Source organism: Pezoporus occidentalis, unplaced genomic scaffold, assembly GCF_034315485.1.
Source record: "Pezoporus occidentalis ecotype Australia unplaced genomic scaffold, CSIRO_AGI_Poc_V1 ctg183, whole genome shotgun sequence".
NCBI classification, from domain to species: domain Eukaryota; kingdom Metazoa; phylum Chordata; class Aves; order Psittaciformes; family Psittacidae; genus Pezoporus; species Pezoporus occidentalis.
The window spans coordinates 2,162,200-2,187,678 of NW_026913673.1; the positions used below are offsets into that span (position 1 = coordinate 2,162,200).

A 25,479-nucleotide genomic window follows, 5' to 3' on the forward strand; every position below is an offset into this window, starting at 1 on the left:
CTTCTGCCTTTCACTGCTTAGATTCCCCATTGTGTGCGGAGCATACCCGGTGGTTTGTACGGAAACACACGCAGAGGTATTCAAACAGCGTTTGAGGGCAGCAGAAACGCTTTCTCTCAGAGGAACGGGAGCTCTGAGGGAAACACCGCCCTCCATGAGCACCCCTCAGCCCCAGCGCTGGCGGCCCACCCTCAGGCCAGGCAAGGCCCGCGGGCACCCTGCGAGCAGCTCGGCCCAGCCCCACCCGCCATCGGCAGCCCCGCACCTCGCCCCTCCGCCTCCTCTGGCACAACGGCGCCCTCTCGGCTCCGGCTCCGCCACAGCCGGGCGGGGAAGCGGCGGCTCCGGCTCCGGCTCCGGCTCCGTCCCCGCCATCCCCGGCCGCCGCCTCCCGCCCGTTGCTAAGGAGCCGCCGTTGCCATGGGAGGCCGCAGGACGCATGCGCGCACTTGCGGAAGTGCCCGGATGCAGCGGGAGGAGGGGCTGCCGCCATATTTGCCCAGAGAGCAGCGAGCTGGTAGCTGCTGAGCCCCCCGGACCCATCGGCTTCCATCCGCCCCGTGCATCCCCGGCGCCGCCCCTCCTGCAGGACATGGACGATCGGGAGGACCTCGTCTATCAGGCCAAGTTGGCTGAGCAGGCCGAGCGCTACGATGGTGAGCGCTGGCCGAGGCCGTGCAAGGCCAAGGGGAGAGGGAGGGAGCGGCCACAAAATGGCGGCTGGGCGGGGGGGGGGGGGGGGGTATGGGCGGCGGAGGAGGGGGGCTCAGACAAAATGGCGACGAGAAGCGCCCCAAGAGGGTGGTGGAGCTGGGGATGGGGGCCCTGAAGGAGTGGGTGTCTTGGGCCTGGGCGGGGCCCGCTTCGGGGGGGCGGTGGCGGCAGAAGCCGGGAATAAAATGGCGGCCGCGAAGGGCGAGCCCCGGGGGGGGAAGGGGAGCCGCCCCCGCCTCGGGGGGGGGGGCCCGACAAAGAGACCTCGTTGCCCCTCATCGTGCCGCTGACCGCCGCGGCCTGGGGCGGCTGTGGTGGGGCCGGGCCTCGCGGAGCGCGGCGGCGTGGGGCTCAGGTCGGCTCGCCGCAGACAACGCCCAGCGCCGTGCTCTCCGGAAGGTGGGTGCCCGGCTCCCTCGGGAGGGGATGCTGGGGAGAGGCTCGCTCGCCCTATGGAGTGCCCGAGGGAGGGGGTTAGCGCTTTTCTTTCTCTTCGCCGTCGGTCGGACATAGTGCCGCTCCTGGCAAACCCAGAGAGAGCGAGCTCTCAGCGTGGAGGGATCGAGTCCATGATACTTCATTGCCTAAAGGAAATGTGTGTGCTTTCATTAGGTGGTAGGCATTATTACAGATCGCTTTATTTTCCTACCTTTGTCTTTTCATCCTTTTCCCCCTGTAACTTTGGGCGCAATTCCTGATCGTATCTGGCTGAAAAGTGGCAGAGTGGAGGAACTGGTACCCCTGAATGATGTCTCTAGCTCCCAAAACGTCTGTTTCATTATCTATGTTCCCCTTGCATATAATAGAAAGGGCCTTTAATTTTCTCAATGGTATTACTCTTCGGGGAGTGTTACTTTTGCCTTAAGGCCTTATGCTTACTCATTTAAAGTGAAATAAATCCCTTTATAGGTTACACTTCATTTAGAAGTAGGAAGACACTCCAGATACTTGCTGTTCCTAATTTTCATAGCATAGACAAAATTGACCAAGTTCTGGCCAAATGACATATTTTTTAGAGAGTTGTGCTTAAAAAGCTCCCAGTAACACTATTGCAGAACACCTGAACAAGGCGTGTTTTGGGGAGAAAAGCAGAAACTGTAACAAAAAAAAGGAGAGCCTAAACAGGACTCCCTTCTGTGACCATTCCAGTAGGGAAAGGAGGTAGAACTGAGAATTGCACAACATGGAAGGAGTCAGTTCTTCACAATAAGTGTAAGAAGTAAGAGAAAAAATAACCCCCACCCCCAATCCAGATATTGGAGTACAACATAATTGACTTGTGTGGAGGGATACGTGCGGTTCCATAGTCCACAGTAAGTGTGGACTTACTGAGGATTTGGGTTTTTTTCTGTGTCTTAATTATCTACCCTAAAGGATGTGAGATGAGAAGATTCATTTCTTCCCCCCTCTGATCCCCTCTCCCAATTCCAGTAGCATTCCAGGGCTTGGTTTGGTGGGTAGGGAGAAAAGGGTTCTCCACCTGGTACAGATGAGTCAGTGCAACTGAAAGTGTTGGCTTTGGTTTGAGTGGAAACCCAGGCTGGTTGCTTGGCCAGCATCCTGGAGGATTCATCACCTTTGGAAGTTTTTGAGGCAGGACTGTCTTCCTGGTGTTGGGTTAAGTCAGTGGTAAATCAGTTATTTGGGACATAATCAGCTTCTACCCCGTTGTAGAGACCTGCAGTGCAAACCAACCAGACTTCTGTCAACTAATAAAAATTGATTAGTAGAGAATTGCCTTGGTGCAGCATTTCCCTCAATGGACTTTCTATTCTACCAGCATCATGGATATGGGTGAAACAAGGTGGCTAGATGCAAATGTGAAACGTTTCTTAGGCAGTACTGTATCTGAATGGTGACGGGACTGTTACCGTTTAGGAGAAGCACTAAACTTAATCAGTGCTGTGGCTTTTAGACTTGCAAAGTTTGTTGGAATCGAGCTGAGTAAATAAATTTAAGGTGCACCCTCCAGTTCTGCTCCCAGTTCTAAATGCATCTCCGTGGCTCTTACATCCAAAGCCTGGAAGAATATGTACTGTAGGTACTGTTTCAGCATCTAATTCTGTATTCTTGTTCAGTGAAACAGTGAACTATTGGCATAATTCTTGTTTCTGTGAAATACTGAGTTCTGCCAAGATAGCTGTTCAGTAATTCTCTGAACAAAATTGTTGGAAAGCAGTATGGTGAAATAAGTTAGTCTTAATTTTGCTCTTCAGTTTGGTCTTTGAGATAGATGCCCATGGAGTAAGAGTTATTAATTGACCTGTATAAAATGGTGTGATGGTAAGTACTGTCCACGGGTCTATGGGGATACAGATCTCATGTGTAACTTGGGTATGAGTGTGGAATGACCATATTTCATGTTCGGTAGCAGGATAGCATTAAGTTTTGTCCCATCTTCCCATGACTTCAGAAGGGTGGTGTGTGGTGGGTTGCTTTTTTTGTATGGTTTGTGGTATTTATAGCAGCACTTATGGTGGGCATCTGACTGTAGCTTCTTTGGTGTTACTTACCTGACCCATTTAGAGAATTCGTGAAGTCTTGGAAGCTGTATTTGGGGACCTGTTGGGAGTTAATCCTATATCCGTGCTGTCCTCAGTATATTGGCCCAGATTAAGGGGACAACTTTCTAGGTACTTTTGTGGTGTAGGTAGCACCTAAGCCCTGATCTCTAGAGATATTAAGAGATTTGGGTAACTATCTTCACAGATCTGCTTAAGCATGTCATGACAAATCACAAAATGCCAGGAAGCTTACTTAGAATACAGGAAGCTTTGTGAGAAATCTCACTTAGTGCTGTTCTTTCAAAGGCTATTATTAATAGAATAATACATTAACTATAACCTATTTTTTCTTCCCCAGAAACAATTGGACTAGGTAACATTATGTTGATTTTGGACATTATCTTACATTTGAGTCATTTATATAGAAAAAATAAGTGTATCTTAGTTCTTGTAGAATGCTGCTGAATGTTGAAACCATTTCTCCATTGTGGAAGCTAAGTAATATCTTTTAATCAGGAGAGAAGCAAGCTATGACTGTAAATGAGAACTTAGACTCTGAACAGCAGTTTTGTACTATGTCATGAAGTATATGACTTAAGATTTACATAGAGTATAATTCAGGTGAGGTGAAAGGAGTGTGGGTAGGTTGGTTGTCCCCAAAAGCAGGTCAAGGCACAGGTAAGAAGGGAAAAAAAGCCCAAACTATTGGACAGGTCTCCTGATTCCCAATACATCAAGTTAATAGCAGACTCTTAATGTCTTTATAAATCATCTATGAGGGAAATGTGTCTATTATGAAGGCAGTACTGTGTGCAGCAGTGGTCTCCATTTGAGATTTGAACCTATTAATATCTGTTTGCAGAGGACTTGTCTCTTTCAAGCAAATACCAAGCACACTTCGTGTTGTTTGACTTAATGTCAAACATCAAGGTTGGGTTTTGTGCCTGGCTTTTTTTTTTCCCCTTCCCCCCACGTTAATGGTTAGTACTTATACCTGTCTGTCAAAGGTCTTACTGTTCTAGTGACATGGGGTATGACTGCTCTCTTTGTCTCAGAATTGGGTAGACGTGAAAGTGCTAGAAGGCAGAAAAATCTGTGTATTCCTAAGAAATGTAGGAAGCTAAGAGGTAGATAAAATATGGGCAAGGCAATTAGACTGGAGTTAGAAGGAATTGTTTTTTTAAGTGATAATTGTTCACATACTGGGCCATAAAAATGGACTTCTCGTGAAGAGCTGTGTGAGAGGGCCTTCTAGAACTGGCTTCTTGAATCTCCTGAGGTACCAAGAGCAACCAAAGGAGACAAACATCTATAATTAGATGGTTTGATTCTCTGCAAGGAGTCCAGAAGCTGAGTAGGTGTCCATTACATTGGAGTACACTTGAGTGTATTAGCAGATTAGTTGGTAGCAGATCTCAATCAGGCTGAGAAATACACTCAAGTCTTTAGATTTGCCTGTGTATTGCTTTAAACTAAATCTTCTGCTACAGGTACCAGAAAAACCCTGGTTTACTTAGGAAAGCATATGTTCACAGCTTGAAGAGGTAATAGTGATGACTTGGAAATCACATTCACGTTGCAAGAAAGACTTGGGATAGTCCATAGGATTGATTATTCAGAAAATGCCACTGTTGCTTGGATAATTTAGCAGTAGCCCATCTGTTTCTCCGAGTGCATAAAGGTAGGAGTATGCTTTCTAGAATTGTATATTGCAGAGTCATGCAATCAGATGTTGGCAATATCTCGGCTGTGCCAGCTGTATACAGTGAATATTAGGATAATCTGCTGCTTTCTCTGTAAAACATAGTCTAAACCACTGTGCAGGATGGATATTCCTTGGTATTTTTCCCTCTTCTGCCTGTTGGTTGTCTTAACTTGGGGGAACGTAGCTGCTGGGTTCTTTCATGCTTGTATAAAACTTGATCGTTTTGGTACTACATGCTGCAGGTAGGGAGTTTAAGATTGGATTATCAATTTTTAGTGCCTCAGTAGTTGCACCCTGCTTTTAATACTGACTGTACTTGGGATGCTTCAAGCACATGAAAACCTTGAAGAAAAATCTCAAACCTGTATAGTGTATGGGGAATGCTGTAAATGGGTAAATGTAAAGGGTAAATGCTGTGCTCATTTTACGCTTTTGGAACCATGGTGCAGTGCTGCATAGTGGGGTGAGCTAATCTGCCAAGCCCCTGTTGAAAGAGGGGTGTCCTCTCTTCCCTGGCTGTTTTTCTCTACTCTGACTAGAACTTGGGTTCTGGTCTGACTCTTAGAGCCTGTTCAGTTCCCTAAATTACAAGCTTATTTGTTGGTTTTCTGGGTAGTTGTTTCTGAGCTGGTGACCTGAGCCAGCCAGTTGAGAGGTCAAAAGAAGTGTTGGGCTGTGAAAGCTGAGAATTGATAGGGATAGAGGGAAAGCCTCCCCCTCAAGCTGCTGGCAGGTTTAGCTGTCTCTTAAATCTCACTTGCCAAATGCAGGATTTCTTAAGAGAACAGAAAAACCCAGTGTGGGTAATGTAACACTGTGTTCAGAAGAAGAGTTCCTGATGGATGAAATGATGAGCTCTACCTTTTCTTGGCTTAAATTTGGAGCTGATAGTTGCAGTGAATAGGATGGTGCCCACTGATGCTGGGTGGAAGCCTGCAGTTGTGGAAAAACTCAGTCTATGGGCGTTAATCTTCACAGATACACTCATCACTTAATGAAGAAAATACATTTGCCCCCATTTCTTCAGCTCTTCTTGCGTTTCTTCTTAGCGCTTTGCTGCTTCTGCTAAGTTAGTACTTAATATTTCCTCCCATTTTTCTGGATCACAGATGTTAGCATGTTCCCAGCACGGATCACTGTGTGATTCCACTCGTGATCTTTCTAGTTCTGAACACTTGAGTTTTCTATTGATACCCTGTTTCCTGTCTTTCAGCCAAGTGTTTATCCATGTGAGGACTTCCCTTCCTATTTCATGGCAGTTGAGTTCCTCAGAGAAACTTGGGTGAGGGACCTTGTCAAATGCGTTTGGGAATCCAGGTAGACCATGTCAATCGATCCTTCCTTGTCCATAGGCTTGACCCATTCAAAGCATCACAGAAGATTTGTGAGGTGTTACTTGCTTTTCCAGAAGGTCATGCTCTACCTTATAGTGTTTATGCATATACCCACTTATTCAGTAATTCCTATTAGCTTAACCTCTTGGGAGCATTAAGTTAATGGTTCTGTAGATCCTCTTGACTGTCTCCTGGAACCCTTCTTGAGTATTAGTGTAGTCTTACAGCTGCTTTGTGTTTGCTGTTGCTATTAGAGTCTTAAATAAGACATTATATCCAACAGTTTAGAATGAAATACTTTAATTTGAACTCTTATGACTTAATACTGCTCTTCTTTCATTCATTCCAAGAATGAACAAGTACAAGACTAGTACTGAGTCTTCTCTGAATGGTGGTTATGGTGCATGATCTTCTGTGGTGAACACATGTGGGAAGATTCCTTTCTGCTCTGTTCATATCCTTGCATCACACTCAGCTTTTAGTAGACACTGGCTGCTCCTTTGGTATAGTCTACTCCTGCTTAAGTTTTGTATCCTATACTGCAAAGATTTACCTAGAAGTTTCCTTATCTACTGTGCCCTTTGTGCAGATTCTGTGTGTTGGTCCCTAGCAGATGGTTATCAGACATACACTTCTCAATACTTGTAGAATTCCCCATTGCTTTTTAGCTTAAAGTAAGGAATAATCTTTTGTCTTTCACATTAAAACAAACAAAAAAAACCCAATCCCAAGCAACGTACCAGGCTGTTTTAAGTATCTTTCTTATGTAGCACTCAGCGTAGTGGTGACCACTGTCCAGATCCTTTGTGCTTTCCAAGCTATGTATGCATGTCTTCACTGTTGCTCCACAGTGGCTGGAGGCGAGTCACTTATCTTTGCAATGAGGTGCATCTTAATCATAATAGTAGAATTTAGGAACAACAAAAAACAACAGCACGGGTGTTATTGTAGTTTTGTAGTATCTTAAGCAATTGCTTTGAGTCTTAGTTAAATGCCCTTTTTTGTTAGCATATACAAACCTGATCAGACCAGATGTCTGGTTTTTGTGATGCTGCTTGTAACAACCAGCAGCAAATGCCTGGGGAAGAGTATAAATCTCGGGTGTGTCATTCTCCAGAATATTCCCTTACCCTTCCATATCTTATACTTTGGGGATTTCCTGCGCTGATGGTATGTTCTGACAGTAGCATAATAAGGTGACAGCCACAGTCATCTGAAAAAAACCTGGAAGGTAACCACTTCTACAGTATTTGTCTTTCTGAACCTGCATAACACTAGTTTTTCCGTAACACAGCATAAGCATCTCTGGACTGTGTGTGCAGTGAGTTGTCATTGCTGCAGTAATCCTTATTACTAAAATGTAATCTCAGACTTGCATTTTTGTCTTGAATGGTCTCTGAGGTTTTCACATCAGGGTGAAAGGTAAAGCTGTACTTACAACTTAAATACTTGCTCTGTTAGCAGGCATAGATGGCTTTGTTAGAATTAGTTCTCTATTGGAGAAGATACAAAAGCAAAAGGACAGCATAACTGTATTGCTGAGTGATTAAAGGCTTAAACTTTCAGGGCTGGATTATGGCTTTACTGTGGAAGACCAAGGTATGTGCATAACATTACTTTGTCTTGTTGAAATACCAGCCCAGATACTTGTATTCTAAGTCAAAATTGGCTCTTTGCTAAACTAGAAACATTCTTCTGCAACAGCTTTGTAGGTAGGCTGATAAATCTTTTCTCTTTGGGCAAGATACTTGTTTATAGGTGGGATTCTAATCTGTAATACGTGCTCTGCTCAGTGGGTAAATCACAGCTTGTGAAGGTTTTATTAAATCCTTGGTAGTTTTTTTTTGTTACTATCTGTGATTTGGAGAAGCAAAGTCTACTGTTGGAGGTAGGGATCCCCCCCCCCCGGTAAGAATGGAGTCACTACAGAGTGTGGAGACCTGTTGGAGACTGATAACGTTGTTCCTGCCAGGAGAAAAAGACTGAGCCTACGGTTTCTGTTGCTGACGTGGCTTATGCCTGTGAAGATGGTGAGTTTTGGCACCCAAGGACAAAAATGACAGTTAAGTTTCATGAGTTTCCCACTGCTCGTGCTGCCATGACACAGCAGAACATAATGACATCAAATGGTGGGGGTGGAATGATGAGTAGGCAGGATAAATAGGCCACAGAACTGTGAGGCAAGTAGGCTATGTCACCCTGTGCACCACCATGCTTTTAGCAGACTTAAGTAGTCATTCTAGTGTCCCTCTACCTGGCAGATAGCTGAGAAACTGTTATCCTGTTGAGTAGGTGGTGTACTTGGGTCTTAATCTCATTCATTAATGCCCTTCTTTTCATCTGTGGGATTCCCAGCAGTTTGAGAAGCTGGAAGGTAAATGGTGAATGAGCTGAAGCACTGTGTGGCAGGACAAAACCTGTGCCTCCTGAGTGTCTCATCCTAGCCTCTCAGTTAGGGTCTGTTTAATGCTTTTGTCTTTTCTATGTCACAAGCAATCATACTGTGGTTAGGTAATGAAAGGATTATAACCTTCCTTAAGTGGTTCAAGCGTTTGCTTCCACTTGAGTAGAGGAAAGCTGTATTTAGTCATAATTGTTTTAACCTGAGGTTTAGAAGTCCTTTCCAAAAGGTTTAAACTATAAATATCAAATACTTGATATTTTGTGTGTTAATTTTCAGTGTAAGTAGCTGCTTGGCCTCAGTAGATATGGTTCCTCTGGGTATCCTCAGGATGACTGTTTTGTTGCTTCTCTAAGTGCCTCAATTCTCATTTGGTGGTTCCCTTTGGCACCTTGAGTTGCTTTCCTAATGGCGGTACTCACACTTCATCTATTCAAATCTGGATGTTAGACTGTATTCCAGTTGACACATCAGTGGAGCCTTCTGTACTTCTTCAGTTTATTCTCACTGTGCTGAAAGCCAGGTTACATTTGTTCATGTTTTTCTCACTATTTGTTGCCTTTTCTGAAGCGCTCAGAAGAGCTGGCATTCCTGTAGGATTGGACTGGTAACTCTGATCTGCTGTGGAAAGCATGCTTGCTGCTAAATCCTTTAGTCTGTCTCTTAACAACCCCCAGAAAACCCACCCAAACCAAAACCTAAACTATCTATAAAGGCTTTTGGGGGGGACCCTTGTCAAATACATTTAAAAGAACATCAGATACTTCATTGATTTGTTTGGAACACTCCAGCATAAAAGTGAGGCGAACTGTGTATGAAAGGAGGAGGGAAGCTGTTTTCATAAGCTATCATTAACGTACAGCTTGCATCAAGTGGTTTGACAGATGCTTCAGCTCCGAGAATAATTGTCTGGCCTTTTCCTCCTAGAAATGGTTGAGTCAATGAAGAAAGTGGCTGGAATGGATGTGGAGTTGACAGTGGAAGAAAGAAACCTGCTTTCTGTCGCATATAAAAACGTGATTGGCGCCAGAAGAGCTTCCTGGAGAATAATCAGCAGCATTGAACAGAAAGAAGAAAACAAAGGTGGAGAAGACAAATTAAAAATGATCCGGGAATATCGGCAAATGGTAAGATGTAGTTGGTGTTGCAGAATAATGCCACTTAGTTAAGGTCCAGTGTTGTTGTCCTTGCCATAACTCTCCTGATGCTCTAGATAGGTAGCAGTGTGGTGACCTGTTATAAGGTGACTGTCTTGAGAGGATGAAGCTTGTTCCTTTTCTGGAGGATAAATAACACTTGGTGAAGGGGGGGAGGTTGGGTGTTCCTGTGTAAACACTCACAAGGGCAGTAGACTGGAAGGAGAAAGGGAGGGGTTTTCCTTCAGTGCAGCTATTATTTGCTAAGCATTTGAACTAGGCTGGCACTTTCTCTTCCTTGCTTAAGTGTGAGGCTGCATGTGCTCAGGAGGCCTTTTTCTTTCCCCTCCAACCTGATTTACCCCAACCAATGTTGTTTTGAAAATTAACCATGTCAAAGGTATGTTTGGCTGTTAAGCTTCTACCTCTGATGAAAGCCGCTTTGGATCATTCAGACTTTGACACCTGGGGCTTTTGCAGTACTCTGCCTTACCTAGTTCAAGGCATTAACACTGTTAGTTGAAATGCCAGTGGGGAAGGATCTTCAGTGGTGTTCTTGGCACAAAGCTGGGCCATGTGAAACCAAGTGGCCGCTTTCTTTGACTCCTTATCACTGTGATGGGTGCATTTCATGTACATTAGCTTTGTTTTCTTCCTTCTTCCCTTGGAACTAAGTGCTTCACAGAAGAATAGTTGCCTGGTTAGGCTTGATAATTGAATTGGCAGAGCTCAGACAGCAGTGCCTATGTTGAAATGAGTATTGGGGTAGTGTGGCTTCTCTGACAGCATCTCATTCTTGATATGTAGAATTTTAAGTTTCTTCTTGTCCTAAACTGGTCAGCTACACTGACAGCAGTTAAAGCAACCCATTTGAGATAAAGCATTCCCATATTCCTTAAGGTGCCATGGTCATCTTAATTGTGAAGCTTGCATGTGCAATAACCTCTAGGGTGTTGCTGTTTTCTTTCTCTTTGTCTCTCTGTAGAGAAAAATGGATCCACATAACTTCATGCTGACTCTAGTCAGTCTGTGCAGCTTTACCTAAAATGGAGAGCTTGGAGCAGGCTTTGACTTTTGTCAGGAAGGGCTAATGAAACCTTCAGCTATAAGAGCAGTCAGCTTTGTTCCCCCCTGCCCCACCTTCCTTAGATGATGGTTTAGCACAGCACAGGCATGCTCCTGTGTTTAAATCCCCCACGTTTCTGCACATCTCTTAATCTCCATTATTTCATGACAAGTGCCTCCACATGGTTCAGCTCTTCACTCAGGGAAACAGTGGAGTCTATTATATCACCTGGCACTGATTCATATACCACCAATGGAAATGATGTTGGCTTGCAAATCTTTCCTCGGGAATGGCTCTGGCCTGCTTTCTGTTGACTCACAGGGTTTCTGTTGCTCCATGGAATTGTTCAAGTTGTGAGGTTTCTAATTTTATGCTGGCATGTTGATGGGATGAGGCTCTGCCAGTTACATAGAGTCCCAAATACCATTTCTTGATGGGTGTCTGAAATCTTCCTACCAGAACATATAAGACAATAGCTATCAGATGATTGTTTAAATTTGTCTTAACACTCTGTGCTTCCAGGGTTGTTTTTGCACAGGGTTTTGTAGGCAGTTACTGTCTTCTGCCAGAGATCCTTTAATAGTGAAAAGACTTTTTTCCTTGTTTTTGAAAGGACTGTAAAAAAGGCTTTGCTCTGTATCTCTCTCTTTGTGAAGAGACCAAGTGCCATGCCGAACAGATCGATGTGCAGGAGAGAGTACCTATTGAGAGAGAAGGCCAAATGAAATGCAGGGTTGTGCCAATAGTATCTTCAGCTGTTAAATCCTTAAAGGGAATAGCTATGACAGTTGCTGTAGGTGGAAGAGTGCTTTGGAGAACTTTAATGCCTTTCCATACCAGAGACAGATGAACAGTGTCAGCTCTAGCTTGGGTTTTCCAGGAGGCTATCAACTGCAGCTGAAGATTAGATCCTGTTTGTAGCTGCTGGGAGACTTAATATGAGTTAGCAGCTGCTGTAAAGAGAGTGTTAATGGGCTTACCAAGATGGCATGGGAGTAGTAAGGGTGCAGTGAGCATACTGCAAAGGTTTGGATGATGCTTCTTACTGTCATTGCTGGAACGGTAACACAGCTGTCCTGTTGTCGTGCTTGGTGCTTCTCTGCAGAGATGAGGTCTGGTGCAGGCTCAGCAAAGTTCAGGTTATTGTTCTTACCTTGCCTGCAAATACCTGCTCTTGCAGCATTTCTCAGAGTGAGTTGTGTGGGGACTGACAGGCTGAGCTGAAAGCCCTGGGGAGTTGGAGGGAAATAACATCTCCAGAAAACACTTCTCCTACCACCTGAACTTGGGTGTATGAGCGTGCTCAGCTATAAAGTGCTGCTCAAGTTGAAATGGAAGTGCAGTTTGTGTGAAAGCAATTATTTGATGGTGTCGGTGTACATCAGTATTTATTGCAGCTTAGCACATGGCTCTTAAATGGTTGGAGTTCGTTTGAGCTACTGTCCAATGTAACCTGGGGCAGAACTCTGAGGGATGATGGTGTTGTCAGAATAGGGCTGGGCTGGTTTTGTCTGAGGCATACACTAGGCAATACTGAGAGGTGATTGGAGATGCCAGGCTGTGCTTTTACCCAAACCACTAAAGATAAATGTAGCAAAACCCATACATAGCCATGGGGGGAAATTCCACTTCTTGCTTCCTTTGAAGGCAAGCTGCTTTTCTGGGTCCTGTGGCCATGTGGATACACAAAAGTAGAGCCCCAGGCTTTCTCATCTGACTGCATCTTTGTAGATGAGCAGAGAGGCCTGCATCCTTCATCCTCAAGAGCTTGGTGTATGTCTGCATGTAACAAAATTCATTTCATCCAGTAAAACCAAATCCCTTCTGTAATACCGTAAGAGAAGTAACCTTCCTCTTAACTGGCCTATATGAGTATGTGTGTTCGTAGTGCTCTGGGTTGTATTCTGGGGCAGCTGCAAGGCTCTTCTCCTTCCCTCCCACTTAGAAAGTTGAGGGTATGAATCGGCATAAATGTGGGTGGTTAGCTTGTTTGTTTTGGCAGGGCTGGGAGGGAGGTTGCAGGTTTTAGCAACTGCTTCCTACGTTCTAGTTTCGTGGTGCATCTCAGTTGTGAGGTGCAGCTATTTTGGGGGCTACGTACTAAAACAGGTCAAAGAACTAGCGCAGGTTACCCTTCCCCTGGTTGCTTCTAATAAGTTTCCTTTTTTAGATCACCAGGTGGTTTACAAGCTTTTGTATCTGCAGAGCTAAGAACCCAGTCTGGAATCTGATTAAGCCAGCACTATCACTGAAATATAGAAGCAGGGTGCCTTATGGGGGCTTCTGTGGACCCCTATGGGGTCAGCAGTCTTTCCTTGCTGGTCAGAGCCTCTAGTACCCTATGTCATTTGGAGCTGGAATGGTGATAGACCCTAAACCTATAGTTTCTGAATGCTCTGAACAAGCTTAGTGTGGGCTCTTGTGCTGCTTTGCTGCTTTGAAGAGCTCATTGAGCCACTCTGTCTACAACAGATCCTTGTAAAAGAGCTTTTAGGGTTTTGGTGGGGGTTTCTTGTTTTGTTCTTCATTTATATATAACATATTCAAACTAAGCTTGGTCAGGACATTTGCCCTGGACAGCAGCTGATCTCTGATAACTTGTGTGAATGATCCTTTAAGCAAAGCTGTAAAAGGTCTGTCTGGGCTGAAATAGACGTTTGTACATGTATGGTTATTTAACAAAAGAGGATTAGAAACTGATTTAATTCTTTGCAGTTTTGCTGAAGATCTCTCTGCAAAAGAAGTCATTGAAAAAGAGGATCAAGAGGAAAGAAGTTTGCAGGAACTCACTGCTGGCCAAAGGTTTTCTAGCTTTTGTAGCCCAAGAACATATGAAGTAGATTCTTCTCAAGTTGACCATATTTCAGCAACTTCCTTAAGCATTTGTCACATAACTTTATAGCATCTAACTCCTCCTCTGAACGTTAGGGCATTCTGACATTGTACATGACATCTGCTGTAGATTGATTTCTCTAAAGGAACTCCTGCACATCTAAGCAGTTTTGTACAAATCAGTCTGTGTATGTATGTGCCAGCTTAACATCTATTTTGGATTTGTAGTTCTAACAGCTTTTGAGGGTAGATGTGGCAGTAACAAACCCTAATAGAGCTCTATGGTGATAAAAATACTACATGGCAAGAAAAATGCTTAAAGAAAGAACTGCAGGGGTGGGAGGATGCAGAGGGATAATGGACTAAGTAAGGCAGCTCTTGTGATCCAGGGCATGCAGTTTCGGGTAGTTTCTTCTAACTAAATTGATGCCTTTGCTTGAAACCCTCTGCCTCATCATGCATAAAAGTAGCTTGAGCCAGTGAACCAACCACTGCTACTGTGAAGGACATGGGATGCTCAGAGCAAGTCTTCTTTTGGCAATGTTGATGGCAAAAGACAGGGTGTTTGGGTATACTTGGTTTCGTTGCTTTCAGGTGTGGAACTTTCTGTGGTAAACCCTAACCTCATAGACCTTGCTTTATATTCTAAATTAAAGGGGAAGATGAAGGTGCTGTGACCATATTTTCAACTTTGGCTGTTAACATTCAACATCTGTTTTTAAGTAACTCTTTATAGATGGGTTTTCTTTGGCCACAGATCTCAGTGTTGATGATTCCTGCTTTACCTCTGAGTTGGTGCACTCTGCCTTTTTTGCCTTTCCTGGAGTCTGTTTTCCTCTCGTATCTGACCTTTATGTGTGGCACATCTTTATTCTCTTCTGATACTCCCTGATATTTGTCTTAAGGCTCTTCTGTTAGAGCTTTGCCTCCCACGTAGTCACTGGAAGCTTGTTCTGAAGTTGTCACTTAAACTCTAGGGTGCAGTGGAGCTTAGCTGATTTGTATTAATGACCTTCAAATTATCCCCTTCACCAGTGCTGCTTTGAGCGCAGCCTTCCAGGAGCAAAACCGTAAGGAATTAGGAGTTGTGCAAGCCTTGCAGGAAGGAATTACATATCCTGAGACAAACTTCATGCCGCTGTCTAGTGAGATGTCTTTCCATTATTCAGTTATACATTTCATCCCACATCAGTCCTTGCCTCTCTTGTGCCAGCTGATCACACAGAACTCTTTTGCTTATTGCACTTGTGGAGCAGCTGACTTCTAATGTCACTGTTCTTCTGTCTTCCCTCTTTTGGGTTTGTGTGCTGCTGCCTGCTTTGATATTTGGATGCTGTTGAAGTAGCTCTTAGTCTTACGTGCTAACCTCGCCGCTTCTTTTCATTTTGGGTGTGTTTTCCTTTCTAGGTGGAGACTGAGCTGAAGTTAATCTGTTGTGACATTCTGGATGTACTGGACAAACACCTCATTCCAGCAGCTAACACTGGCGAGTCCAAGGTTTTCTATTACAAAATGTAAGTATCATGTGAGGCCAGAACATTGGTCTGTCTGAACTAGAGACAGAAATAAAGCAAGATTGATCAGTGCCATGCAGTATCAGCTTCAGAGTTGTATTATCAGGTGGGACTTGGCCTTGGAGTATGGTGCTGTAGTCACTGGTTTGATGCATCTTTTCTGCTTTCTGAAGCACAGTTTAAATCTTGACATGATCAGAGTGTTTTCCTCTGTAGCTGAATTACCTCTTTCTAGGATAGATACCTATCCTAAATTTGGCTAGTTTAGATGAGATGCATTTGTAGAGACACAGATTAATGATGGAAAGGGTAACACTATGATCTTGTGTACCAATACAAGAAAATAAGTGAATCCAAACTGGTTTTCCTGCGTGATGGTTTCAAATTCACTCCAGTACTAACGCACCATTGCAGTAATTCAGCAGCAGTGTCCTTTGTGTGAATATATAAAGAGGAGTTTCTGAACTTGACTGTTAATTTAGTGGGGAAATAAGCACTGCTGACTCCCTAATGCTTCTGTTTCCAGGAAGGGGGACTACCATAGGTATCTGGCTGAGTTTGCCACAGGAAATGACAGGAAGGAGGCTGCAGAGAATAGCTTGGTGGCTTACAAAGCTGCTAGTGACATTGCAATGACAGAACTCCCACCAACACATCCCATCCGCTTAGGACTTGCGCTCAACTTCTCTGTATTCTACTATGAAATTCTTAATTCTCCTGATCGTGCCTGCAGGTAAGTGGTGATTTGGAAGATGGGGATGTGAATACCAGACACAGATGTTGTGAGGCACGGGTTTAACTTGTGCACTCCTGGTTTCTGTTGAGCACTGTGTTCAGTCCGATTGACTCTGTGCTTACAGGTTGGCAAAAGCAGCTTTCGATGATGCTATTGCAGAACTGGATACACTGAGTGAAGAAAGCTATAAGGACTCTACACTTATCATGCAGTTGTTACGTGATAATCTGACACTATGGACTTCAGACATGCAGGGTGATGGTAAGTAAACTCTCCTCTGAAATGCTGCTCTCTCCTGACCTTTATCCAGAAGTGAAAGCATGGAAATGTGGATTGGTTGGTGTTTTACCTCTGTCTTTCCTAATAGTTGACCCTCCTGGATTTATGTCCTTCCTTAGCACAGGATTAAGTTGATAGGGGTGACATTAGCTCCTCTCACTTGAAGGAGGGAGGTGTCAGTAATGTCAACTTTCTTTTCCTCCCATCTGGCTGTTTGTGATTATTCGAAAAGCAGTGACCTCACTGAATTCAGCTTTTCCTTCTTAGGCTTGTCATGGTCATCTGTGGTTGTCATTCTGAGAGATGGGAATTGCCAGGGCAGGAGCAAGTACTGCAGCCCATCTCGTTGCCCTTTGTTTTTCAGGTCACTCAGTGTTTCTGTTGGCATTTTAGCGGAGGATTTAGTGCCATGATGCTGTAAAGGTGCAGAGATCAGTAATTCCCATAGCTTTTCTTCTTCTTATGAAGAATTACTGAGTATGAAGGGAAGAGGGGAGAGGGAGTTTGTAAAATGCTTTGTTACCAGAGGAGGTGATGTAGAAGCAGCTTGGAGAAATCTCATTTCCTATTTGAGGTGTTTGAAGGACTTTCTTTAACACTGCCCAAACCCACTAGGTTATACCTCCTAAAGTGGGCCATTGCTGCAGCAAGTACTGAATCCAGAGGGTGGGACACTGCTTCTGCTTACTGGTATCTGATAGTTAGATTGTTAAGTGTTCTTCCTCTTATACTTTCACATACATGCCAACTTTACTCGCTTAGTTCTCTGCATTAGGCCTTCAGTTCCACTGATGATTGGTAGTGAATGAAACATCATCTCTGTATAGAGAAATGAAACCTGTGTTTAAAATACAGCCTGGAGGGAGAAGTGGCAAGAGCTGAATTTCTTTAACTTGGAAAGGGGGAAGAAGTGTCAGTCCTGTTTAATGTACAGTAGGTGCTTAGAGATGCAGAGGTTTGAAACATCACTGCTTAACCCAGAAAATACATGTCTTAAATACTTAAGATGTTACTTGGAGCATGGTGATAGCCTCATAGAGTTACTTTGGAGTACTTCAGTGGTGTAGTGTCCATTTGAAAGCAGTTGTGGAGTGTCTTTACCGAGTACCTGCCTTGTGTAGGATTGATGGGTTAGTTACCCGAGAGCTTCCAGCTCTTTGCATAGATCCCAAGTGTTGGATGTGTGCTGGTGCCATTTCAGTGCAGTCACAAGGCTGGACTGCTGCTGTGAGAGAGCAGCATCAGAACATCGTCCTGTGAGCTGCCACCATGTCTCATGTATCTCTGACAGTGTAGATGTTCACCAGGGTTATTTACAGAGGCTCTGGGTGTTTCTTTTTGCATAGTCTGGATTGACATTTCTCATAACGACCTCCATAGCAAAGCAGATGGATAATTCTGCCCTTCCTGAAGCGTTTCAGATCACCTGGTTACTGTTCGTGGAGAATGATGACAAAACTTACACCACTGCAGAACGCCTTAGCATTGTAGTGTGGTTCTTTGGGTTCACATAGAACACGGTGCTCGTGAACAATGTGCAGACACAGGTGTCAAGTTTTCTCACCCCTCGCACCATGCTGATGCACTGAGGGCATTTAAAACTGGTGCTTCCAGAACTCCGTATTGCCAAGTGAGGCAGAGACTTTGGAAGCTTGTAAAGGTTCACGGTGGCACTGAGGAAGGAGACTGGTACGGGGGGGATGACACTCAAGGGTTTCTCTTTCACATTCAGCCTTGCCTGTTTCATAGAATCATAGAACAGGGAGGGTTGGCAAGGACCTTGGGCAGGGACACCTCACACTAAACCATCTCACCCAAGGCTTTGTCCAGCCTGGCCTTGAACACTCGATTTCAGTTGTGTAGGTTTAGGGCAGGACTCTGAACCGAGGTGTTCCTCAGCTGCTGCACCTTTCATCTCATCTCCTGTATCTTTTAACCATGTCATAGGCCAGCTGTTGAGTTTATTTTCATTGCTTGTAATGTCACCTTCATGATTCCTGTTCTCCCCTTCTTTCCCGCTGTATAGATTCCTAAAGGGAAGTCCAAGTGTTCATTTCCTAAAACCTCTACTTTGTAAGTCTCTGTCATGGCTGAATGAACTTTCCAGTGTCAGTTCCCTGCAGTCACTAACGGTGCTTGCCTCTTGTCGCTCCTGCTGCTCATGAACTGCTTGTGTCTGACTCCATTCTAGGGCTGAGCTGTGACCTGCTGCCCCTGCCCAGGTCCAGTGTGCTTGACTAAGGCCCAAAGTAACGTTGGTTTGGGAACTGAGCTGCATTCCTGGATGGATATTAAGAATATTTGGGCATGAAAAGTACTTTCACAATCGCCTGTTACAGGAGTATTTGCTTACGTGTGTCAACTAGAGCATGCTCAGATCCATTAATCCATCTTCCTGGGTTAGGGCCTCTGCTTCCCTCTCAAGTGATGTGCTTCATAATCCTAAATGTAGACTTTACTGTTGTTGAATGTCAGATGTCTTGTGTTCCTGGAAGCCCACCCTGTATTGTACCTGGTCCTGTGCTGAATCTGGACACGCTGGAAGTCATTAGGCTTGTTGGATTTTAATGCATATCAACCTCTTTAATGGATAGCTTTTCTGGCCCTCAAACCATCTCGCGTGGTTATGGGTAACTGTAAAGAGAACACTTTGAGTTTCTCTCATCCATTCACTTCCTCATGCATGGCAGTAGCTGGAGGATGTAAAACCTTCCCTCTCGCAGCAGAAGCCAGGCAGAGCTGTGCAGGAGGCAGCCTGAGTGTAACCCACACTTAACTACAAGAGGCTTTAGGGGGAGATTTCATTCCCCTGCGTGTTGCAGCCTGGGTCAGTAGGTCCAAACCTTCTGTTTTTAAGAGAACATGGAACATTTAATAACACAGGTCTGGGACTCCAAGTTGGACTTGAAGCAGGGATGTGGTTTTAGCCTTCTTTTGGTACCTTTAATAATGCCTCATCAGCGTTCTTTATAAAATCGAGTGCAGGACGTTGCTGTGGGTGAGACTTGAGGGGGTTTGGGTAGAGAAAGCTTGTTTTAAACCCGTTATCCCTGTAGGTAGTGAATAGAGGTCCTCGGGGCTTTCTGGCACAGAAACGAAGGGTTTGGGGAAGGTATTTTGTGACTGAAGGATGCTGAGCCACAACTGTTCTCTTGGCTGTTGATGATCCATCCCATGCACAGGCTGTTTTCAGGACCCGTGGGTTGCTGCTGTTTGTCCTTAAAACAAAAGTCTTCTAATAGCCTGTGCTGCAGCTGTGTGTGAAACGCACCGAGGTGGGGATGAGGCTGAATTCCCATGGGAACGCTTCACTCCAGCCCTGGCCGTGTGACGTGTGTGTGTGTGTGTGTGTGCCATGGATGCGAGCGTGTGTTCTGCACGGAGCCGTTAACCTGGGTGCCTGTAGGGAGCCCCCTCGGTGTGTTTAAAAGTGCCCCTCTCCCTCTGACCCCGCTCTGCAGGTGAAGAACAGAATAAAGAAGCGCTGCAGGATGTGGAAGATGAAAACCAGTGAGACACAAAGGCCAACAAGAGAACCCATCTCTGACCATCCCTTCCCCTTCCCCACAACAACCCTCAGTGTCACTCTGAGAACCACCAAATCTGACTTTTACATTGGGGCTCAGAATTTTAGGTTCCTGCCCTGTTGGGTTTCTTTATTTTTATTTTGGTTTATTTTGTTTTGGGGTTTATTTTTGTTTTGTTTTGGGGTTTGGTTGGTTTTTTGGGGTTTTTTTTTGGTTGTTTTTTTTTTTTTTTTTACACAATTTCAAAGTTCTTAAAGGCAAGAGTGAATTTCTGTGGATTTTACTGGTGCCAGCTTAGAGGTTTCCTTAAGACACTAACAGGTCAAGGCTCGCTCAGCATTACTGTATTGTCTCCCGCCAGATGGGGCAGGGTGGAGTGGCCGTTCCCCCTCGCAGGGCAGGGATGTGTCACAGCCCAGGAGTGCTGGCAGTTCCCCTTTCCTTTTCTAACTGTTTCCAAGTGAATTTTATACCACCGGCGTTGCTCAGCTCGAAGGTCCAGGTTGCTTTTGGGACACGGATCGTAATGGGGTTCGGAACCTTGCTGCGAATCATGGTGCTGGTAACAGTTCAACAATCCGTGGCTGCTCATTCTTGCCTGTTCTTTACTTTTCCTCCAAGCAGGTTAGCATTGAAGGTGGCATTGAAAAGCCTGCATGCGTGTTCAATATTTTTTCTTTCTCCCCTCCCCTGTCCCCCATCTCCCTTCGCTCGCTCTCAACCTCTTTTGTTCAGTATGTGTAACTTGAAGCTAATTTGTACTACTGGATATCTGACTGGAGCCACAGATACAGAATCTGTATTGTTCTTACTGAAACACAGCATGGAATTAACATTAAACTTAAATAAAACAAACCTAAATTAAAAATGCCAACCCACGCCGAGGATTTTTCTTTCCTAGTTTTACTGACTTGGCTTTGGCGCGTGTAATAGGAGTGGTTGGAGGGGGAGAAAGAAGTGACAGCACTGGCGGCTTACCTCTGCCTGAAGAACAACCTTATGTGTAAGTAGTGTAACTGCATCTTCTCCACACCATTTCCTACCTGGAAGCACAAAATCCCCTATGGTCTGCTCAGTGCGTTCTTCTCATAGAGCATTCCTCATCCAGTGACGCGGATGCAGAAGGGCAGCGTGCTGAGCGTGTATCCTAGGAAACTCCTTGTAGGAATGGGCTGCTCCTGGAGGAACGTGCCCACAACCCAGACAAGATGGAGGAGGCTTCTTTTCTGTACAAATTTATTCAGTGTAGTCTCGACGAGGTTACAGAAGAGCGGATACAGCAGCCGATGGCATATGGGGGGGTGTATGTACTACAGTGTATACAGCAGCCCAGGCCTGGGGTCTGCACCGTATGCACGTGGTCAACGTGGGGTTGTATTTTACTCGGGGCTTATGGTAGGTGGTGTTGCTGCACCGGGATACAGGCGGAATGTGAAGGATTCCTAAGGCAGGTCGAGCTTGGAGATGGATCTGGGGCTGGGATGCAAGACGGGGGCGCTCAGCTGCCCACCCTGCAGCCTTGGGGCTTGGTGTTGGGCTGTGGTGCGGGCTGAGAACGTGCTCAAACCAGGTTGGGCTGGAAGTGGGGAAGGAGCCCTCCTCCTGACGGCAGCGCTGAGCAGGGGCAGGTAAAGGAGGAGCTTTTCTGGGGGGATTTCAACTTCCAGTTCTTGCTAAAGCCAAGGAAAAGCAGTTTTGGCTGAAGGTGCCGCTCTGAGCGCAGGCGCCGCGTGGGGCTTGGCCTGGGATTTGTTTTACTGACACTTCATGGGGATGTGGGTAGGGAAACAGTATAAAAATACCACTATAGAGCAAGGAATGGGATGGGTCACTTCAAAAGGTGAGAGCTGCTGGATCCAGAGGAGAGAGGAAGTTAAATGATGGTTTCATGGGTTAATACCTTGTAATCACGAGCTAAAACCAGGAAAACCTACCAATCTAAACCATAAAAGGTTCCACATCGCCTCCCTTTCTCATAGTGCATCTCTCATACTCCACTCTAAAGTATTTACAGGGCTTTTCTTACTCATTTACATGATATGGCTTTAATACAAACATCTCGGAGTCGAATTCTTCATGACACATTCTGTCTGGATACAAAGTTTGGCATCTCATGGATGGGGCTGGCAAAGCAGCAGAGTTCTGGGGTCCCGTTGTGCTTTTGGATGGTGTCAAGCACAAGGCTTTTGGTCGCTACCTCTTCCCTCAGAGCCCACGGTTCCAGACGGTGCCTTGGACCCACGCCTTTGCCACTAAGGTGAGGAGGAGAAGGCCTCTCTTTTGGGACTGGGTATTAAGACGAGAAAGACGGAGTTGTGGGTTTCTGGAAGTGCAGGTCTTTGGTAACAATTAAAGGAGCAAAGCGAGGAAGAAGGGGGTTTGCTGGGAGCGATCCAGCCAGGTCCGTGGGGAGGAGGAGGAGGAGAAGGTCCTGGCCTGGTGGCACGTTATCATCGGGAGTTCAGCCGAGGAGCAACCTGCAGGAGGAGGAGGACAAGGTAAGGGTGCGGAGGTGTCGTGTGAGGATCTTCAGGAGCCAGCCTGCAGCCTGCTTTGGAGCTGAGCTGTTTGGTAGGGCACAGCACGTGTTAATGCTGTGACCGCCTCACAGGGAGCAGAAGCAGGATTTGGCCATTCAGTGGAGGAGGGAGGGAGGAGGAAATGGCTATCACTGCACACATCTGCATTGATTCCTGAATGACCTTTAATGGGACAAGGCATATATGAGCTGTAGGGCTGGATGTGACCAGCAGGAAGCTTGAGAAGGGAAAAGGATTTTTTCCCTTAGCTTCCTGTGTTCTTAATGTCTAAATTTGATGTGCAGGGCACAGAGTTAAAGCTGGATCTTGGGGAGGGGAATGCAAGTGACTGACAGGCACTGGATGAGTCTGAGCGAGCCTGGTTGGCTCTGGGGCCTGCAGGCAGAGCAGTGGGGAGCTCCTGGGTGTTCAGGAGCATCATGGGTCCCGTGTCCATCTGCAGCAGCTCTGGTTTCATCCCAAACCCAGGGTTTGGAGCTGCTGCAAGCTCATCAGTGCCCTTCGGTCCCAAGCCCGGAGGTACTCACCACTGTTAGATGGCCGTTCTTGGCTTTGGCTATGAGCAGTTCTGATCCTGATACGAAGTCAATGATCCCTTCTTTGCCTTGTCCAACTGTAAATTTGATGCTGTGAAGAGGCAAGAAGAGATGTGAGTTGTTGAGGCCCCTCTGCTAGCTCAGTTTCACCCTTTTCTGCTCAAGTGGCTGCTCTGTATTGATGCCTGGCTGCACCGTCTGCCACGTTCGTAGCCAAGATGTACTGGATAGGTTTTGATGCATGCAGGGGGGTTGCTGTAGCCCTCCACGGCTGAAGCAGAGCTCCCTCTGGAGCTTCCCTCACCTGCCCTGGTTGATGTTGACGTTGTTGACTTTGCCTGCCTGCATGGCTGTCTTGGTGAGGGTCTCGATGACGTGATCGCTCTGCAGCACGACATCTCCCTGCAGGGAAGGAGAGACAAGAGCTGGGACCACGGCTTTACAGTGACACTGTTCCTAAATGACAGCGACAGTTAGCGTGGAAAAACACCTCTCCAAGTGGCCCAGGCTTGACGGGCCTCTGCTGTGGGTCACACTGTGCTGTGACCATTAAGTGACAACGGGCACAAGAGACAGCACCAGTCCTGCTGGTGAGCAAGTCCATGGCGAACCCATTCTGAGCTGGACTAACAAGAAACGTTACTTGGAGCTGGCCCTGAGTTAATTACAGCCATGGCACTGTCTGTGCCCTCCCCACCCAGCTGCATCTGCTGCTCTTTGTGCCTTAAACCCTGTTCTAGAGGCGGTTGGAGGAGGGATGGGTGAGTCCCGGTACCTTCTGTTTGTTGTCCTCGCAGTGCACGTGCAGCACGAACAGGTTATCGCTCAGGCTGCTCACCGAGATGCCTGCAACAGAGAACAGCCACTTGGTACCCAGCACAAGGGGACTCTCACAGGAACGCAGGGGACGGACAACAGGCTTAAACTGTGCTCTTTAAGGTGGAAAAGAACCTTCCAGGTGCCTCTGCCCATCAGATGCAGGGGGAATTCCTGGTTACAAGCTCTCCTGGCCTTGGAAAGAGAGGGAATTTGGCCACTTCAGGGACCTATGATCAAAACTGTGCTGGCCAGGTACTTCATTCTAGCCTGGGAGGTGGGTGAGCGGGGTAACTATTGGGATACTAAGGATTACTTTAGCTCCACACTGGATCAGCTGTTTAAATTGAGCTGGTCCAACCTAGCAGAGATGAACACACATCTCTAATAGCGTCTTACGGGGGTCACAGAACCCCAAATTAGTGTTGCCCTTGGAAACCACTTCAGATGGTGACAAACGGCAGCAGTCCCATCAGGGCTCGCACTCAGTAGTCACTGAATGACCAGCATCAGAACTGGAGCTGGGAAGTGAGAGGTTTCAGACCAGCCAAGGAATAACCCCAGGGCTCCAGCTTCTCCCTCTGGAAGGATCCAGGCCATGGCAAAGAGGGCCCTGAGCAGCTGCTGTGCCCTAATGGTGCAATTCCCTATGGCAGAGACATGGGAAATGATGGAGGACGAGTTTGGGGAGATGGACTGAGCAATTCTGGTGACACTGGATAGAGTTTCATTGTAGGAAAACACAGTTTCAGGCTATCCCAGACTTCAAATGCTGCTTGTCAGTACCGGGTCATCCATTCCTGGCCAGGACAAAGACAGGGTTACTGTCTGAGCACTTGACTCTGGCCAGGCCTGCTCCCATCCCCACCTGTCAGGTTGCCGTAGTCGATCCGTTGTTTGATTTTGGACTCCTCGATGATGATGGCTGCGTTCTGGGTGAGCAGCAGCTGCCGGGCTCTTGCCTTGTATCCTTTCCGGTCGTACTTGACCACAGGCACTGCGTACTGAAACAAGCGTTACCAGTGCTCAAACTGCACTGGTTCCACTGGCCCTAGCCTAGAGCAGGAGGCACTGACAGAGCCTGGTAACCAGAGACCAGTTCTGACTCCTGTTCTCAGGTCCTTGCTGAGCTGGAGGGGTCCTGAACAACGTGATGGCTACAGCCAGCTTGGAGAGCCCGGGTTTAGTTGCAGGCTGGGTGGGTTTCCCCTTTCCTCTCCTCAGTTCTGAGCTGATGCAGTTTGGACATAGTTGGACATAGGTGATGTCCAAATAATGTTTGTGAGCCATCAGCTCTTCAAATGGAATATCTTCCAAGGGTATATAATATGATATGACATAATATGATGACATAACATGGTATGACATAATATGATGACAATATAATATGACATAACATGACATAATATCATAGAATCATAGAATAGTGAGGGTTGGAAAGGACCTTAAGATCACCCAGTTCCAACCCCCCTGCCATGGGCAGGGACACCTGACACTAAACCATCTCACCCAAGGCTTCGTCCAACCTGGCCTTGGGATGGAGCACTCACAACCTCCCTGGGCAACCCATTCCAGTGCCTCAGCACCCTCACAGGAAAGAATTTCCTCCTTATATCCAATCTAAACTTCCCCTGTTTAAGTTTGAACCTGTTACCCCTTGTCCTGTCACTGCAGTCCCTAATGGAGAGTCCCTCCCCAGCATCCCTATAGGCCCCCTTCAGATACTGGAATAATATAATATAACATAATAGAATTTCATATCATATATCTTCTTGGTGTATTGTATTCCTAAATCTAACCTGATATTCTACTGAATAACTCTAGAAGCTTGACCAAAGT

The 25,479-nt window shown here is 46.0% G+C and overlaps 2 protein-coding genes across 8 annotated transcripts in view; one reads left to right on the forward strand and one right to left on the reverse strand.

Moving 5' to 3' along the window:
- Positions 1-448: 448 nt before the first annotated feature.
- Positions 449-20,088, forward strand: YWHAE (tyrosine 3-monooxygenase/tryptophan 5-monooxygenase activation protein epsilon). Of its 2 annotated transcripts, XM_062615754.1 has the most exons (7): positions 7,802-7,856; positions 8,230-8,287; positions 9,586-9,785; positions 15,100-15,206; positions 15,733-15,939; positions 16,067-16,203; positions 19,683-20,088. In XM_062615754.1, exons 1-7 carry the CDS (start codon positions 7,833-7,835, stop codon positions 19,733-19,735), a joined length of 786 nt encoding a protein of 261 aa, XP_062471738.1. In that variant the 5' UTR covers positions 7,802-7,832; the 3' UTR covers positions 19,736-20,088. The 2 variants fall into 2 exon arrangements, with proteins under 2 accessions (XP_062471737.1, XP_062471738.1); XM_062615753.1 differs by lacking the exons at positions 7,802-7,856; positions 8,230-8,287 and adding an exon at positions 449-656.
- A 1,387-nt stretch (positions 20,089-21,475) lies between these two features.
- MYO1C (myosin IC) overlaps positions 21,476-25,479 on the reverse strand; it is a 52,525-nt gene continuing 48,521 nt past the window's right edge. For all 6 annotated transcript variants that reach the window (XM_062615764.1, XM_062615766.1, XM_062615767.1 and 3 more), the window contains exons 28-32: positions 24,509-24,644; positions 23,600-23,670; positions 23,129-23,226; positions 22,816-22,915; positions 21,476-22,225 (exon numbers count right to left, since the gene is read on the reverse strand). In XM_062615764.1, the coding sequence (XP_062471748.1) occupies positions 22,199-22,225; positions 22,816-22,915; positions 23,129-23,226; positions 23,600-23,670; positions 24,509-24,644 (432 nt within the window). In that variant the 3' untranslated portion in view covers positions 21,476-22,198. The remainder of the gene's footprint in view (positions 22,226-22,815; positions 22,916-23,128; positions 23,227-23,599; positions 23,671-24,508; positions 24,645-25,479) is intronic.

Bases quoted from the DNA above. Each gene is read 5' to 3' on its own strand.
- YWHAE (XM_062615754.1), top strand. From the start codon at position 7,833: ATGGCTTTACTGTGGAAGACCAAG. The intron at 8,288-9,585 runs GTGAGTTTTGGC...TTTTCCTCCTAG, and splicing joins GGCTTATGCCTGTGAAGATG to AAATGGTTGAGTCAATGAAG. The intron at 16,204-19,682 runs GTAAGTAAACTC...CCCGCTCTGCAG, and splicing joins TTCAGACATGCAGGGTGATG to GTGAAGAACAGAATAAAGAA.